The 15,509-nt window shown below is 47.7% G+C and overlaps 1 protein-coding gene across 2 annotated transcripts in view; it reads left to right on the forward strand.

The window, feature by feature from the left end:
- The first annotated feature begins 4,796 nt into the window (after positions 1-4,796).
- Positions 4,797-15,509, forward strand: part of KIRREL3 (kirre like nephrin family adhesion molecule 3) — a 532,785-nt gene continuing 522,072 nt past the window's right edge. Inside the window, exons 1-2 of one of the 2 annotated variants that reach the window (XM_014845407.3) lie at positions 4,797-4,932; positions 7,296-7,715. In XM_014845407.3, coding sequence (XP_014700893.1) covers positions 7,661-7,715 — 55 coding nt within the window. In that variant the 5' untranslated portion in view covers positions 4,797-4,932; positions 7,296-7,660. Of the gene's footprint in view, positions 4,933-7,295; positions 7,716-15,509 lie in introns of those variants that run through there. The other variant, XM_070489941.1, reaches the window with a different exon arrangement.

Below are 15,509 nucleotides of genomic sequence, written 5' to 3' on the forward strand. Positions count from 1 at the left end.
ACTGGGCTGACACAACAAATCAAGGAGGAGGAGGAGCAGTGTCTATCTCTGTCTGCTCACAATCTCAGACACATGACAGCAGAAAAAGATGGAAAAGAGACACAGATAACAGAAAAAGTATTGAACCATCAACTCAATCTAAATTGGACCGAGTTTGGGAAAAATCAGTTGGTTTTCCTTATTTACTTTGAACCTATGTCCACAGAAGTGTTATGAAATGTGCTAGATTCTCAACTGGTCTTGGACTGTGCCATTAGCAATATGAAGAACCAGGACTTCAAACTGTTCTTTTAATACAAGAGCTAGAGTTAGCTGGTGATTTATACAGATTGATGGCACCACTTCCCATATTTGCTTGAGATTTGGGTGCAATATATAGAGTCAGAAATCTTTTCCTCCAGTCCTTCAAATGAGTCTAGTTCCAGAAGATAAATGTGGAATTTCCTGGATCTAGTTGGTCTAAAGTCGTCGATGATAAAAAAAGAAAATCTCAAGCTTGAGATTGGATGGCCACAGGAGAGACATCAAGACTTTGGGTCTAATTTTATTTTATTTACAATTACTATATGCCAGGAATATGCAAAAAAAACCTCCAAAAATTAGTCCTTGACCTTGAAGATCTCACATATAGTTTGGAAGATATACATATAAATAAATAATTGTAATATAATATTAATAGTTATATAATAAAACAGCATAAGAATATTATGGAAACTCCCATGAATAAACCGTTCATTTTGACTGAGGGGAGGATGAGTTGAAGCAAACTTCTCGTGGGGTGACAGTCCAACTGATTCTTGAGCAATGCACACCTGTTTATTAGGCAAAGGGGTATGTGAGCGGGGAGAGGCATGCCAGGAGAGGAAACAGGATAAGAAAGTATGGAAAAGTAAAATTGCCTGCTGTCTCTCATCAAGAAAGAGTAATTCGACAGGACTGAGGTGTGGGCTGAGAAGGAGGGTCCTGGCCATGGAGAAATGTATGTTTGTTTGACTTGCCCCTTATTTCATGACAGAAAGTTTATACTCTGTCTTGGGGGACCATCCACATTTTTAAGCATGGGGAAAATATTACAGAACTGAACTTCAAACAGACAGATGTGGTGGAAAAGTGGGTTCGACAATGGAGAAGGGTTTTCTTAGTCTGCAGATTAGGCAATGAGTTGAGAAGGCTATGAGTTCAGGCAGAGATGATGAAAACCTGACTCTAGGAGTCAGTAGTTCAGAATATTTGAATAGGAGGCCCATTGATAGCATGTTAATAGAAAAGAAAAGCTGTGTGTGTGTGTAAAGTTTTGTGTATTCATAAAGTTAAATAACTTTACAAAGATAGATAAATATATAAGTTATACTTACAGATATATAAGTTTATCATATGGAGAGAAGGAAGGAAGGAAGAAAGAAAAGAAGGAAGAGAAGGAGGGAGAGAAGAAAGAAGGAAAGAAAAATACTGTATGCAACAAACAGAAAAGAGAAAGTAGTTTGTCATCTAGGAAGAAAGCTTAAAGAGACTTCAAGCGAGATGCAACTGCTCCCTTGGCTGCTGTAAAGGTTTACTAATTTATGACACAGGCCTGGGGGGGGGGGGGAACGTGTGTGTACATGCGTTGGGGGAGGGGACTATTAAAAAAATCATGGAGAAAAAGAAAAATCAATATAATTTCTAAGACTTTGAATACCACAAGTGAATCATAAACTGGAATTTTGCTTTATCTTCCAATATTTTCCACACAATCAGCCTATTCATATACACAAAAAAAGCACATGACATATTACGAAATGACACAGACTTGTGCCAAGCACTGAAGAGGCATGCTGAGGCTTGCCTTCGGTGCCATCCCTGGAGCATGGACGAAGGTCCTGGCCTGTGCACTCAGCCTGTGGTGAGACAAGGCATGGGGCACTACTACCTCGTTTCATAATGTTTCTCATATCTTTTCTTCCCTGTAAATTATACACTCTTCAGCCTTTGCTGAGAGAGATAATGCTGCTCCCATGTGTATTGAATACCCAGGGCCCTGCATGCACGAGTGTGTCAAGGCTAAACAGGTCTATTGTTCTTAAACAGTGCTGCCAGAAAATTGTCTCCTTGTGCAGAATGATGCTGAAGAGATAAAAATATCTTTCATTTCTATAGTGCTATGCATCTTAAAGTGTGTTCCACATTTTGCAAACTATATATAGGCTCGATTCATTACCCATCCCCATAAAACACAGAGACGGAGCAGTGGCAAGCACATGCCAGATGTTTGACAATGGTTTAATAATAGAGCGAAGAATAAGTTAAATTGGATTCAGAAAACAGGAAATGGGATGTGGGGCACTAGGTAAAACTTTACCATTCATTCGACAATATGTATTGAGAGCCTCATGCCTATGAGGACCAGGGCTGGGAGCACAGCTGTGAAGTGGACAGGCGTGGCTCCGGCCTTCGAGGAGCTGCCAGGATATGGACGAAGAGGCACAGACAGAGAAACTTTACAGTCGGGTACAATTCATGTTAAGACTGAGTTAAAATACAAGGCGCCCTGGTGCTTATTGCCTTTAAAGGGAGTCTTTACAATTAGCCCCCCTGGCATCAGCATCCCCTTACTTTGATAAAAGATTTGTATCCAACACAATTATAGAACAGATGTTGAAGGTAATCTGTTCTGGAACCTGAAGTCAAGGCTGGATGTGGGGTACGGTTCTGGGAAAAATAAAGAAAGGGGGGAAATCACAAGTTAAGCAAGTTTGGCGAAGACCGAGGGCACTCAAAATAGGATGAGTATGAAATAGTTTGGGGAAAAGTCGTAACCGATGAGAGGAGAGGGGTCCATGAAGATTTGAGGGCCGTCGCTGGTTCTCTTGGGGATAGGGATCAGCCTCCAGCAATAATCTGCCTAGCACTCAGGTTGCTGGGAAGCACTTTCAAATCTCTCCAGCCTGAGGAGTGTGGCCTCTGGAAAACTGACACGAGGACTGTGGGATTGGGAGGGATCCCAGAGAGCCGCTGCCTCCAACCAGTCATTTTTATAGATGAGGAAAGATATGCCCAGGTTCATGAAGTGGCTACAAAAGTTAGCAGTGTCCAGGCCAGAGCTCAGGTCAAAGGCTCGCCATGACCCCCCACTTCAGGCCTGGCCTTGGGTGAATCAGTGGGGCAGACTGGCCCTGTCTTTCGGGGCTGCTTGTGAAAGCTGAATATCTGATTCTTCGGGACCTTCCACACTACTATGGAGAGACTGACCACAGTGAGCAAGGGTTAAAGTCTTATAATCCACCTACACAGATGTGAGCAAGAAATTTCGTTCAGATAAATGAAAAAGAAATAAGCCAGAAGATTGTGAGTGCCCAGGTCAGCCAGGCTGTCACCCAGGGGGGACCTCTGAAGAACATTTGGTCTCGGGATGCAGATGCACTTTGGAGCAAGAGTCAGGTTGCCCTGAACTCCCGGGAGGGGCTGTTCAAAATGTATTTAAACCCCTGGACAAGGAGGTTTTAACCAGCAATGGCAGGATATACGAAAAATGAAAGGAAATGTGGTTTATAATGTATCTGTGCAACAAATATTGTGAGGAGGCATTAAACAGGAAATTCTCCACTTATGATGACCGCCATCTCATAAAATAGCCTCTCTCCCTCCTTCCTCATGGTAATGGTACCTCGTGAACACAGGAAGACAGTGAGAGGGCGCCAGGCCATCATGAGCACTGTGAGACCACGAGGAGGGCAGGACAGCAGAAAGCCTGGATTGAAGGCTGGGCCCTGGGCTGCACCTCAGCCCTGCAGCTTCCTGTAGCGCTTCAGGCAGGTGGGCCTAGAAGGACCCATCTAGAAAGGATTCGCCCAGACAGATGACCTCCAGCGCAATTTCTGTCTTATTAAAAAGCGAATGAGATGCTTCATCAATCTTTTTCCTTGTGTACACCTGTGTATACTTCTCCGCAACTAGAGGACAAACTTTCTAAGAACAGGAATTGATGTATTCATTCCACACATTTTTATTAAAGTACCCAAAACAGACTTTTGCACAGATCAAAGAAGTAATAAATATTACAGACATTGGACTAACAGCCAAGAGGAAGGTCACTGGAAAGTAGCAATGAGCAGAGTTGGCTCCAGGCACTGAACAGCAGTACCCCCACACTCCTGTATCTGGACCCAGAAACTCCTGTCTCTCTCTCTTGTCCCAGAGCTCAGAAAACTCCAGGGAAATGCTTGCTGCCAGGAGAGCAGGACTTGGAAACTCTCAGGTGGAGACCTGCCCTTCTGAAACTTTTTGGCCGGCAAGCAGCAGAATCTGGAGCCAGCCCTCACTCTCTGTGGCCTCCCGCCTCCGTAAAGCTCTTGGCGATCCTCTCCTGCCCGCCCGCCGGGGTGAGGTGGTTCAAAGCACACAGCACTTGGCACTGAAGGCCTGGATAAGGGGGCTGGGGACTGATGAACTTGGCCTCCTGGGCTACCAGCCAGAAAAAACGCTGGAGAGGATGCCACCTGCTGGTGAGGGACCCTGGCTTGCACGGTGGGCGCAACAGACCTGGAGCCTGGATGTGCAGGGAACAAGAATTTGGGCCGTTTTCCAAGTGGCTGGTCTTCTGCTGTCTCTTTAGGGCTGCCGCCTCCACGGCCCGTGCCCAGAGACCCAGTCGCCCGCGCGCCGTGCTCCGGACGCAGAGGTTCCCACCAGGGGCGGCGGTCTTCCTCTCCCCGACCCCTCCCCTCGCCGCGCTCCGAGGTCTAAGACTCTCCGCTCTTCTCCATCAGGTGGAGCCGTCCGCTCCTCGCCGCCTCCCACCTCCCTCCTCGCCAGCGAACTGCGCGCAGGCACCTCGCAGCGCCTGGAGGTTAACCGAGGCCCCGGAGGAGGTGAGGCCAAGGACCAGCCCGAGCGGAGATGGCGAGGCCGCCGTCGGGGCTGGCGCCAGAGCGCAGCTGGCTGTGGGTCCTGCAGGTACCGCTGTCGTTCTCGCTGCCCCACGTGGTGGCTGCCGAAGATTGCCGTGGTTTTTCCGGCACTCAGGGTTGAAACGCCTCCTGGTCCTTTTAGAGGCAGGCAGCTCATCACTTAATCCAAGCTTTTTTCCTTTCTGCTGGAGACAGGAGGCTGGGGTGAATGGAGGGCCTGGGCGGGGGGAGGAGGGGGCGGCGGGGGTGGAGAGGGGAACAGGCCCAGCTGACTAGGGGGATCGGAGCCAGTTTGGGGATCATCAAGCCAGTCACAGGGACCAGTGGGAGAGCAAAGCAAGGTCCTTCCAACCTCGGATTCCCACCACCCCTCTTCTTTACAAGAGTGAGTGTGTGTGGTGTGCACGTGCCTGTACATGGGCCTGATTCTGGTGTGTTGCACAGTTCACTAGCCTCCTGACCCTGGTTTTGTAATATTTCCCCCCTGGACAGAATTAAGCAGATCTGGGCCCCAGGCCACTCAGGAATTAGCAATCAAAATTAAACAGCGTAAAAGATAAATGTTTTGTTAAAACCTCAGATGTCTCTTTGTGTGATACATTGTACATTCTGAGATTATTAGTTTTATTCACCGAGAGGTTGGCCTTAGGAATGTACCTAGGCCTTAAATTTCTGCCTGCCCCCATGGATTTAACAAAAAGCCACCAGTGAAGTTACAGCACTCTACATGCCATATTTTCACTGCTGATATGGTATTTGGCATATGTTGTTTAGAATTATTATTCACCTTTGCATGTGTTCTGATTTGCCTCTTTTGTTTCATTGCATTGACTGTGGCAGCAAGTCAGTGGACGAAGGGTGTGCTGGCACTTTGCTCCGTCCCTTGTTTGCTAGTTTAGCTGATGGGGTGCCTCTTGTGGGTCCTCCTAGTTTCTGTTGCTCAGCGTTTCTTTTTATCCGTAAAGCTTGCTTACAAATTTCCCTTTGATATGTTTAACAGCCTCTAAGGGATGCGGTTAAATAAACTATTAAGTTAAGAATAGAAAAGTCAACAAAGCAGACACCTACTAATTTGTAGATCTTGTCAGCAACCAGATGTCACCTCCTACCAGCACACCCTTGCACGTGTGCCTCGACTGCTCTCTTCCTTGTTCGTAAATACCAAGGGAGGCGTTTTTAAAGTTAACATCCACATGGAAACTTGGAAGGTGCCTTACAGTCAGCAAAGTCTCCAAAATATGTAACACTGATGGAAGAAAGGCCAAGAGTTTCCCAAAAGACCTCCCCAAGGTCCGGTGAGGGAAGAAAGTAATGGCTGATTTTATAATTGAATGGCACAAATGGAGAGTAGCTTTCATTTTCCTCTCTTTACTCTTTACCTCCCCGTCTTCTGCATGTAAGGTTGCATATCTTATACTTGTAACTATCCTTATAGTTTGTATCTTCTGTGTATACTCTGCCTTCACACTGAATTATGAGCTCCTCAAGGCATGGGGTGTGCCTACGATTTTATTTCCCCCATGGCCCTGCTTATATCAAGCACATCTAAATGTCTATCAAGTGTATAGACCTAGATAAATTCACGTTGATATCTTGGAGGAAATAGAGTTTGATTTGAGTGTGGGTTTCACTACAGGTAAAAGACCTGAAGGTTCTTGGAAGGCAGTTGCCTATGACCTTGGCCTCTCCTTCGCAATTGGACTCACAGCACCTCCTGGAGAAAGACACGCTCCGAGGGATGGAGCGTGCATTAGAGGGAGGCTCCACATGCAAAGACAGGCTACTCTCCTTCCTTGTTAGGAAATGCACAAACCAGGATAATAATAATAAATGGGCATGTGTCACAGCTCCACTCGGTTTCCCTTTGGTTCCTTCATTTTGTTTTCTAAGCAAACTGAGGTCTAAACATTCACGTTTTATTACCTTCCTACCCCTCCCCTGGAAGTCTCAAAAATGCAGAGCATGCTTCTCTCTTCCCCAACTCGGAGACTCCTGCTGCACACATTGGCCAAGTCCTTCCTGGAGAAAGATGCACGCCCCCCTCCCCCCCCACCTCTTCCTTTTTCCCTTTTCAGCCCAATTTCCAGTCCCTTGTGCAAAGGCGAGGCATGCATATTTAATGCATGCATACTTAATACATGCATATGCATACAGTCATCCTTAACTTCACTCCCGTTAAACAACATTATGTCGTGTGCACAAAAAGTCACAGCTCTGCTCCCTGTTCAAGATGTCTTTTGGTCAATAATGGTGACAAAAGCTGAATTTTCCCCTGTTTAGGGGGTAAAAGAAGGAAAGAAAGAACAGAGCCTTTACCCCCACCCTCCGTTTTGCAGATCGCCTTTTTCCAAGTGTTTCCTCTTTAATTATGACCTGCTTCCCCTCCCTGCCCCCCGCCCCCCGCCCCAGCTTCAGTGAAAGGAGCCCTTCTGTCGCTCGTCACTCGCCCGCTCGCTCGCTGTGGGAGGAGCCCGCCGGAGGAAGCTGTGTGCCTGGGCTGCCGAGAACCGGAGAACGGATCTGCTCCGAGAGGGCACGCTGCTGACGATCCCGGCTTCCTGAGGCGGCTACAAACAGGCAACTTGTCTTGGCTGGCTGCTGATACCGGGAGGCACGGAGAGACCGAGGCCACCCGGAGGGACCGGCGGACAGACAGATGGTCGGCGCGAGCCGGAGAGGACCGCGGCGGAGGCTGAGCACCGCGAGCCGCCGAGGAGGAGAAAGTAACTGCCACCCCAAGTTGCCCTGCCGGCTTTGCTTCGCGGCGCTGAGGAATGAGACCCTTCCAGCTCGATCTGCTCTTCGTCTGCTTCTTCCTCTTCAGTCAAGGTAGGACCCCTGCGCGGCCGGAGTTGCGAAGAAAGTCGGCTGGGTTGTCAGGGCGCGGGAGGCTGAGGGCAGGAATGTGGCAGGCTTCGGAAACTCGTCCTGATTGATGCCTCTCTCGGTGCCCGGCCGAGTGCACTGGCATTGCTTCTTTGCCTTTGAAAATGCAACAAAATGGTACTGTTTATGTCCTTTGGAAGGAAGGGTATGGGGGGTGGGGGGAATACTTTCTCCTCTCACTTGTCAACATCCAGCTCAAACTCTCTAATGCAAATGCGTTCTTTATGCTCCCGGGGTTTTAATTGGGCAGGATCTGTGTGGATATACCGCTCTCAACTTCTGGGCGCTTCCTCTCCGTCTGACCCAGGTTGGAGAAGGAGAGGGTAGGGAAGGAGAGGTGTGTTTAGGTGGATGTTTCAGCTCGAATGAGGTCTGCCTTGCCTGAGTGTATGGAAAGCTAATGTGTGTGCCTTCACACAGTTGCAGAAGGGGCTGCAATTACCGAATGTACCGTGGGGGTAATTTGCAGTGCTTGGGAAAAGCTTGTAAGGAGTTCTATTGAATTTAATCGAGTTCTCTGAATAAGGCTGAGTTCTGAGTCCTACACAGCACTGGATTCAGGATATAAAATGAAATTTCGCCCCTGGTGCTGACTGTTTCTTTCTGCAGCCTAGCAGGGGCAGAGAAGCTAGTGGACGTTCCAAAAAGAACTTTGCCACCTCTGGGCTCCTGGCGTGGTGGAGGGAGGGAAGGGGAAACTCAGGAGAGGGATTCTGAATGCCTACTTAGCCAGAGGTATCCAGTGTCACCTGTGGAATTGAGTTTGAAGGGGAGAAGTGAGTCGGTTCCTTCCCACTCTTTTGGAATGCCAGTGCTGCCTGTGCCATCTGAGGCAGCGTGGTGCCAGCCAGCACAGCTCTGAGAGGGACAGGATTCTCTCAGAAAAAATCCACAGCAGAGCACGTCCATCTGTTGATTAAATGAAGGGTAAAAGTTTTCGAGAAAGCAGAGCACCGCCATGAGTGGCTGGCTTTGCAAGCAAACAGTGTGCCTGCCGTTCCCTCCTTGCCAGGGAGAAGCCAAATGTAAGCAAACCCCACGCCTCCTTCCTCAGCTTTTCCACCGGTGCTGTGGTCAAGGCAGATCTTTCCCCGTATCAAACTTTGCTGATGACTATGCTGATTAGACCAGGGGCCCTTCCCCCCTGTGAGTGTTTATCTCCCTATGCCTGTGTATAATTATGCTGTACACACACACACACACAACCCCCATGTATTCGTGTGGTTGTGCGCGTCTCACTAGGGCTCCGTATAGCAGCAGGAAGATAAATTGTCTTCCCCAGAGTTCTCAGGCTGAATGAATAAGAACTCTCCCAGAACACTGCTGTAGAAACAGTTTGGGTGATGTTACTATTTGGTGGGGTTACCCTCTGTCTTGCATGTGTGTGTGCTTGCCTATGGACACACACATACACAGCACACACACTCACTCCCATTCTCCTTTGCCTCTTACCAATTCACTCAAGAAGTCACATGCCTAATCGCCGAAAGGAGGATCCAGCCATCCCCCCAACACACGTATTCCTAGGACCAGTGCACGTTTTCATCAGTCTTTTGTGCTCTTAGAAGCTTGAGCCGCGATTGCTCTCTGGATTGGCATAAGGAGCCGATAGGTGTCTAAGTGCCTCTCTGGCTGTCTGAATCATCACAGTGTGCTTCTTCCACAGTGCTGAATCTTGTCTCAGTACAGAGCTATTTCTTGACTGCCTCATATGAATCTTTAAATATTTACCTATGGAGGCTAAATGCTCTGTTTCATCTACCCTTAGCCCTGGGGGCACTAGGAAGAAACCACAGCATCATGCAGTTCATGGTTCCTTGTTATTCCTGAGTGTTCTGAGCTTGGTCACCACTGCCCACCTTACCAGATGGAGAGGTATGGTACACGGGACTCCAAAACAGGTCTAAAGAAAGACGATGAGACCCAAGTGGACATAGCCAGTCAGAATACCCCGTCACTCGACATTGAAGGGGCCTTGAATAGACAGCATCTGACCATAGGGATTAAGGGTCAAGTGGAGTGATGTTTTATCAACTTCTTTGTGATAGAATATCTTTTAACTCGATCCATGGACATTTATTTCAATGTGGATGTTGTTTTGAGTATTGTGAATTCCCCAGAGTATTCTGCTTGACCCTTTGCACACGTGTGCTTAGTTCATATATTTTGTCCAACCTCTACCTGGTGCCATGTATTTATAAGGTTATTGGATAGGGCATATCCACTTCCAACAGGTCGTGAGAGGACTAGCCCCCAGGCTCTAGATGGCTCCCGCTGTCGTCCTCCTGAGTGAGGTTCACCCAAGCTGACATGCCCCACGGAGCAGCCCGTCTGACCCCGGCTGTCCGCATGCTCTTCCTCCTGGGATGCTTTCCAAGGAAATGTGCAGAGACTTGGGGATGGCCCTCCGCTCAGAGAAAACAAATGTCCAGGGTTCTTTTTAGGGCCTTATCTGGCACTCTGGTGACACGTCCATCTGCTGCCCAAAACCTCTTGCAGTGGGAAGCTGCATGTCATTTTAGAGTTTCTGGAAACAATTCTCACACTTCCTGCTCCTGGCTGTGTTCCTTCCTATACAGAGGGAGTGCTCCACCAGCGCTCTGAAGACTTGAAGAGCAAAACGTTTAGGTAAACTCTTAACGTCCATTTCAATCATCTCTTCTCTCCTAATTTGTCAAACATTTATTCACCTTTACTTTTTTCCATAACCTGTTAGAGAGTAAAATTAAAGTATAATTAATGTCAGTGATATGCTGTACCCCTATTCTTTTAAAGTTTGGGCTTTTCAAATAGATTGAGATTAAATATTTATTTATCTTTCTTAAGGTGACAGTAAAAAGGCCGAATGACAGTCCTCTGCTGCTTCCCCTCCCTCCCTCCCTGGGCCTGGCTCCCACAAGGAGATGGAGAGCTGCCAGTGTGGGCTGCTCATGGGTTTCTCTCTTGCTGGGGATGCCTCTTCCTTCAGCTGTCAGGACCGCGTGCTTTATACAGAGAGGGATAATGTCACAGCACAATTTACCTCCTGCAGAGAAGAGGCATGTTCTGCCCCTAGGTAAAAAGGAATAGATTCTCTTGTCATCCATAAACTTAGAACTTGCTGTATTTTTTCCCTTTATCATTCCAGTTTGCCCACAACTATTTCCTTCTGTGCCCTCCTTCATCTTCGAGACCCATCCCATCCAAGCCTGCAGATGCACATCTTGAGTAACTTTGGAGGGATGATGTTCTAGCAGGACTGAAGACTCCCTGCTCCCATCAGACCTCGAGTTTGGCGAGTTCGAGAAAGGTGTAGTGATACAAACTTGGTGTCTTCTACTCAGATGCTCTTAGGAAAGTGTCCTCTCCCCCATTCTCTGACGTTTTGCTTTCCCAGTGTCCTGTCCTGCCTGGTAACTTCGTGGTCTGAAAGTTCTAATTCTGGTGAACTCAGATCTCTTGTTGGGTTTGCATGTGTGCCACACTGCTCTGAATGTGTTGGGGTGAAAGTGAAAACTTGCATTTACTTGTCAACGACATCCCTGAGTTGAGGATTGATCTGGGGCATCATCTCCCTATTGGGAAGAAACTAAGCACTTGCTCTCTTGACTTGCTGGCAGGAATCACCAAAAGGGGCTGTTGGATGGCCATCAGAGGGGCAGAGGTTCATGGTGGCGTGAATCCCCCAGGGAGTAGAAGAGCATCTACTCCAAGGGAATACAAGAGCAGACAGAAGGGTAAAGCAGAGTGTGAGTGGAGAGAGTGGCCAGGGCGAGGGGAGCCATGGGGATGATGGGAAGCACGGAAAGGGAAGAGCAACTACAAGAGGCTTTCACTCGCAAGAAGCTCCCTTGGGAAGGGAGAAGGGACATCAAAAGATAGCATAAGCATGTCAGGGGCTGCCTAAGGATGGAGGGGATCATAGTGGGTACAGGCTGAGAAGGCATTAGGAAAGGAAATTGAGAGTGAACAGCAATATTGGGAACATTTGTCCTTACCCAGAAATGTCATATAACAAAAGAGGAGGCAAGTAATAAGTGTGATGCTCCCCCCACCAGCACCCCGAGTGGTATGACGTCTTGTCTAGAGGAGGAAGAATCACTTCTTTTGTCCTGGAAGGTCAATGCATAGCTGCCAAGGGTGTGGGACGACTTCTTTCACACATCTTCTGGGTGAGGGGAACTGGGACATGGTTGTTGGGCATGGGGGTTGTCACAGTATCTGCTGCCCAGCAGGGAGTTCTCAGTTGCCAGCCAGACCTATTGAGGAGGGAAGAGAAACTCTCCAGGGGGAGAGGGGTGTGGGCTAGGGTCAACGCCTTCACATTGCACTTGGAGGATACCACAGGGCCTCCCTCTTGGGTTACAAAGGAGGCTCTTGCTTGGAACATGGCAGCAGTGAGCTAGGCATGGTACCAAGGAGCAGCTCTGCCTGGCGTGCCTGTGCTGGTAGGAGCCAGGGCCAGCAGGAGACGGGGTGGAGCAGGGGATTAGGCCTGAAGATGCAATTTTTCTTTTTTGTTCAGCCCAGTGGGGGTGACTTAGGCAGCATTATATTGCAGACCCAAAAAAGCACATGAATAATCCAGAGTGAATTCAAGAGATTTCAATAGCAAAATAATAACAATACTAATGATACCTTTGATTTGCAGAGTACTTTTCTTCTAAGGAGATAAAAAGATAAACTGTTTTGGAAACATGAACGCAGAAAAGAAAATTGCCTGTGATGGAGGAGTGGGGAGGAGGGCCAAGAGCATTCATTTTAGGATCTTGATGTAAATCGGGGGTGGGGAGGGAGTTCCACGGGCATAGGCATCATTTTTCAGCTACAGTCCTTATCCTTCTAAAATGTCAAAATGACTTTTAGGCAAAAAAAATAGTGCAGGCATTTTTAATAGGGGTCAACCTAGAAACAGTGAGGTGCTAAATTCCTCCTGGGCCTGGGAACAGGGACGTTCGAATTCAGCAGCGGAGAGGGGCAGAAGATTGTGAGCAGGCTGGAGTCCACGCTTGGACTCAGCACCGCAGCGATCCTGACTTTAATGGTGGTTCTTGGACAGAGTGATTGGGGCCCCAGTTTTCTCTCAGGCCAGTGGACACCTCAGCATTCACGGAGTAGGGTCCAGCTAGAGCTGCTGCTCTGGGGGCCGTCTGCTCCCTTAGGTTTCGTATCACATGCCTGCTATCCACAGGGAGTGAGGAGCAAAGCCAGCCAGCATCCCGTGCCCAGGTTGTGATAGCTTCACCCTGAATTCCAAACGGAGAGGGATTTTACTTCGAGTTAGAGGAATGACGCAGACAGAGTAGTGCATTGAGACAGTGCTGTGCCATATGTCATCACATGCCATCTTCTTTTCCCCAAGGGAAAGCCAGAATCTACCCAGTTAGTTGTGCACGTCAAGTAAGAATATAGATACCTTACAGATCATTGCAATACTCCTCTCACATTCATGCAAAGAAACCTACATCCTGCTTTCTGCTAAAGCTTGAGAATCAAGTATGGAAGGACTTGAGCATGCCACGCTCTCTCAGAGCCCATACTGTTGTCACAGAGGATCTCCACCACCACGCTGAACATTCACTTTCATTCACTTTATGTTTCTGACCCACTGAAGGAGCCAGGGATCAAACATTATGCTTTTTTTTCTTTTCCTTCTCTCCCAGTGTTAAAAATGAGTATTCTGGCTGTATACTTCTAGAAGTCAGTAAATGTCAATACTGGATAAGAGTTTCCTTTATATCACTGCAATTTAACATAAGCTGCTTGGAAACAAACGTCTTCCAAAAGCATACAATGTTTTCGTGAGTACACAGTCAAGACCACTGTGAGGATTAAATAAGTGTCAGCTTTCCCTGGTACATTGGTGACAAGTTAAAGCCATGGAAATAGTGGCCAGCATGGGTGAATCCTGTTCCTTGTAGAGTTGTTCTGGTACAGTCCCGGCCAGGGCGTGGAAAGCGGGAGGTAAACACCATCCATCTCCTTCCTGGAAGTGGAGGCAAAGAGCTGGCCAATGGAGGCCTCTCCCCACATGTCATGGGGGGATTTTTCCTGGCGGTCTAGAAGCCCTATCATCCCCTCTCCAAGCCTCCATCCATCCGCCACCCAACTCCGCACACACACACCACTTATTGCTGAAGTACAGTGATGTCCAGAACTTAGCACAAATCACCATTTTCCTCCAAAGGGAGGTGAGCTCTGCCTCTGATCTTCCATCTGGTGCTGGTGTCCTCACAGGCAGAGTGAAGTAGATTACCTGAGGCCATTTTTTGTTGTTTTGCTTTTTTGATAATTGAAACTAATTGCAATGGCATTCTTTGTCGGTATTAAAAGGATGTGTGCATATCAGGCTGAATTATCTAGATGGTCTGCTTACTTGGCCTATGTTCACTGGACAGTTGTTGCAAGTTCACTTTCTTTCTGACTTATGCCTAGAAGACAAGAATTTGGAATCTGACGCCAAAAGTTTCAGCAATGACAACCAAGCATCACTTTCTCCTTCCCGCACCTTTTCCCCAGGGGCTCCATATAGTCTGGTGTCTCAGCAGGTCACATTTATTACTCCTTCCTTTGTGATCAAATAGCATTTTATGGCACCAAAGCTCAGCCCTTGGCCACTCAGCCAACACTCATGGTAGGCCTACTATGTAGTAGGCACTGTGCCAGGGCCTTTTAATGCAAAGATGACTAAGACCATGGTTCTGCTCTCAGTCCGGTCCAGGGGAGCAGGCACTGACTCATGGCTACAATATGGTGGACTCAGAGCTGTCAGTGTTTTGAGAGCAGCAGGAATAGCTAGGGACATCAGAAAAGGCTACACAGAGGAAGTGACTTGATTTTAAAGGATGTCTAGAGTTCTCCAGATAAACAGTCAAAAGATGTTCCTGGCTGTGCCTTAGAGTGCATGCAAAGGCAGGACAGAATGCAATATGGTCAGAAGCGACAGGCAGTGTGGGTGGCTGGAATGTCACTGTGTTCAGGGCAGTGAGAGAGGAAGCTGGGGGAGGGAAGGGTCAGCTTGTGAAGGATCGTGCAGACCATGCTAAATGTTTTGAGGATGGATTGTCAGAATTAAGTCCATTCTTTAGAAACATTGTTAGCAGCTTATGAGTCTGTAGTCCTCTCTATACCATGGGTCCCGTGGACCAAAAAAAAAGAAGGATCAACATGTTATTCATCCTTCTTGATATTCCTTGTGTTTCACATGGGGCTTTAAAAAATGTAGAATTGAATGGAAGTATACTTGCTCTGTCCAGTTCATCTTCCTTCATAGCTAGTGTGTAAAGGGATGGAAAAGTGAGCCAGAGAGTAAGTATTGAGGAGTTGACATTCACTGTTGGTCTACACTCCAGAGGGAAGGCAGAGAAGGATAGCAGGTAGACATAAGAGTGATGTGCTGGGTAGAGAATGTGGGAGGGAATACAGAGCACACAGGAGCAGAGATGGCTGAGTGCACACTGGACGGTTAGTCGGACGGGGGTCACTGAGGGATGGGATTTGCCGGTTTCTAGGGCTCCTGGAAGGCTAGCCAGAGATAGAGGTAGCCTAACATCGAGGATAAATGATAACCCAGAAAGGGAGACAACAACAAGGATGAGATAAGCAAGAGATGCCTAGGGACATTTTGCTGATGATTTCTTTGCTGTTCTCAAGAGGAAGCTAAGCTACACTGACTTTGGGGAAAACAAGGTTACAAGCTAAGTGATTCTACTCAGAAGATGTTAGAAATGTTTACAAGTCTCCAGGGCCAAGTAACCT

Source organism: Equus asinus, chromosome 20 (assembly GCF_041296235.1).
Source record: "Equus asinus isolate D_3611 breed Donkey chromosome 20, EquAss-T2T_v2, whole genome shotgun sequence".
Classification (NCBI taxonomy): Eukaryota; Metazoa; Chordata; class Mammalia; order Perissodactyla; family Equidae; genus Equus; species Equus asinus.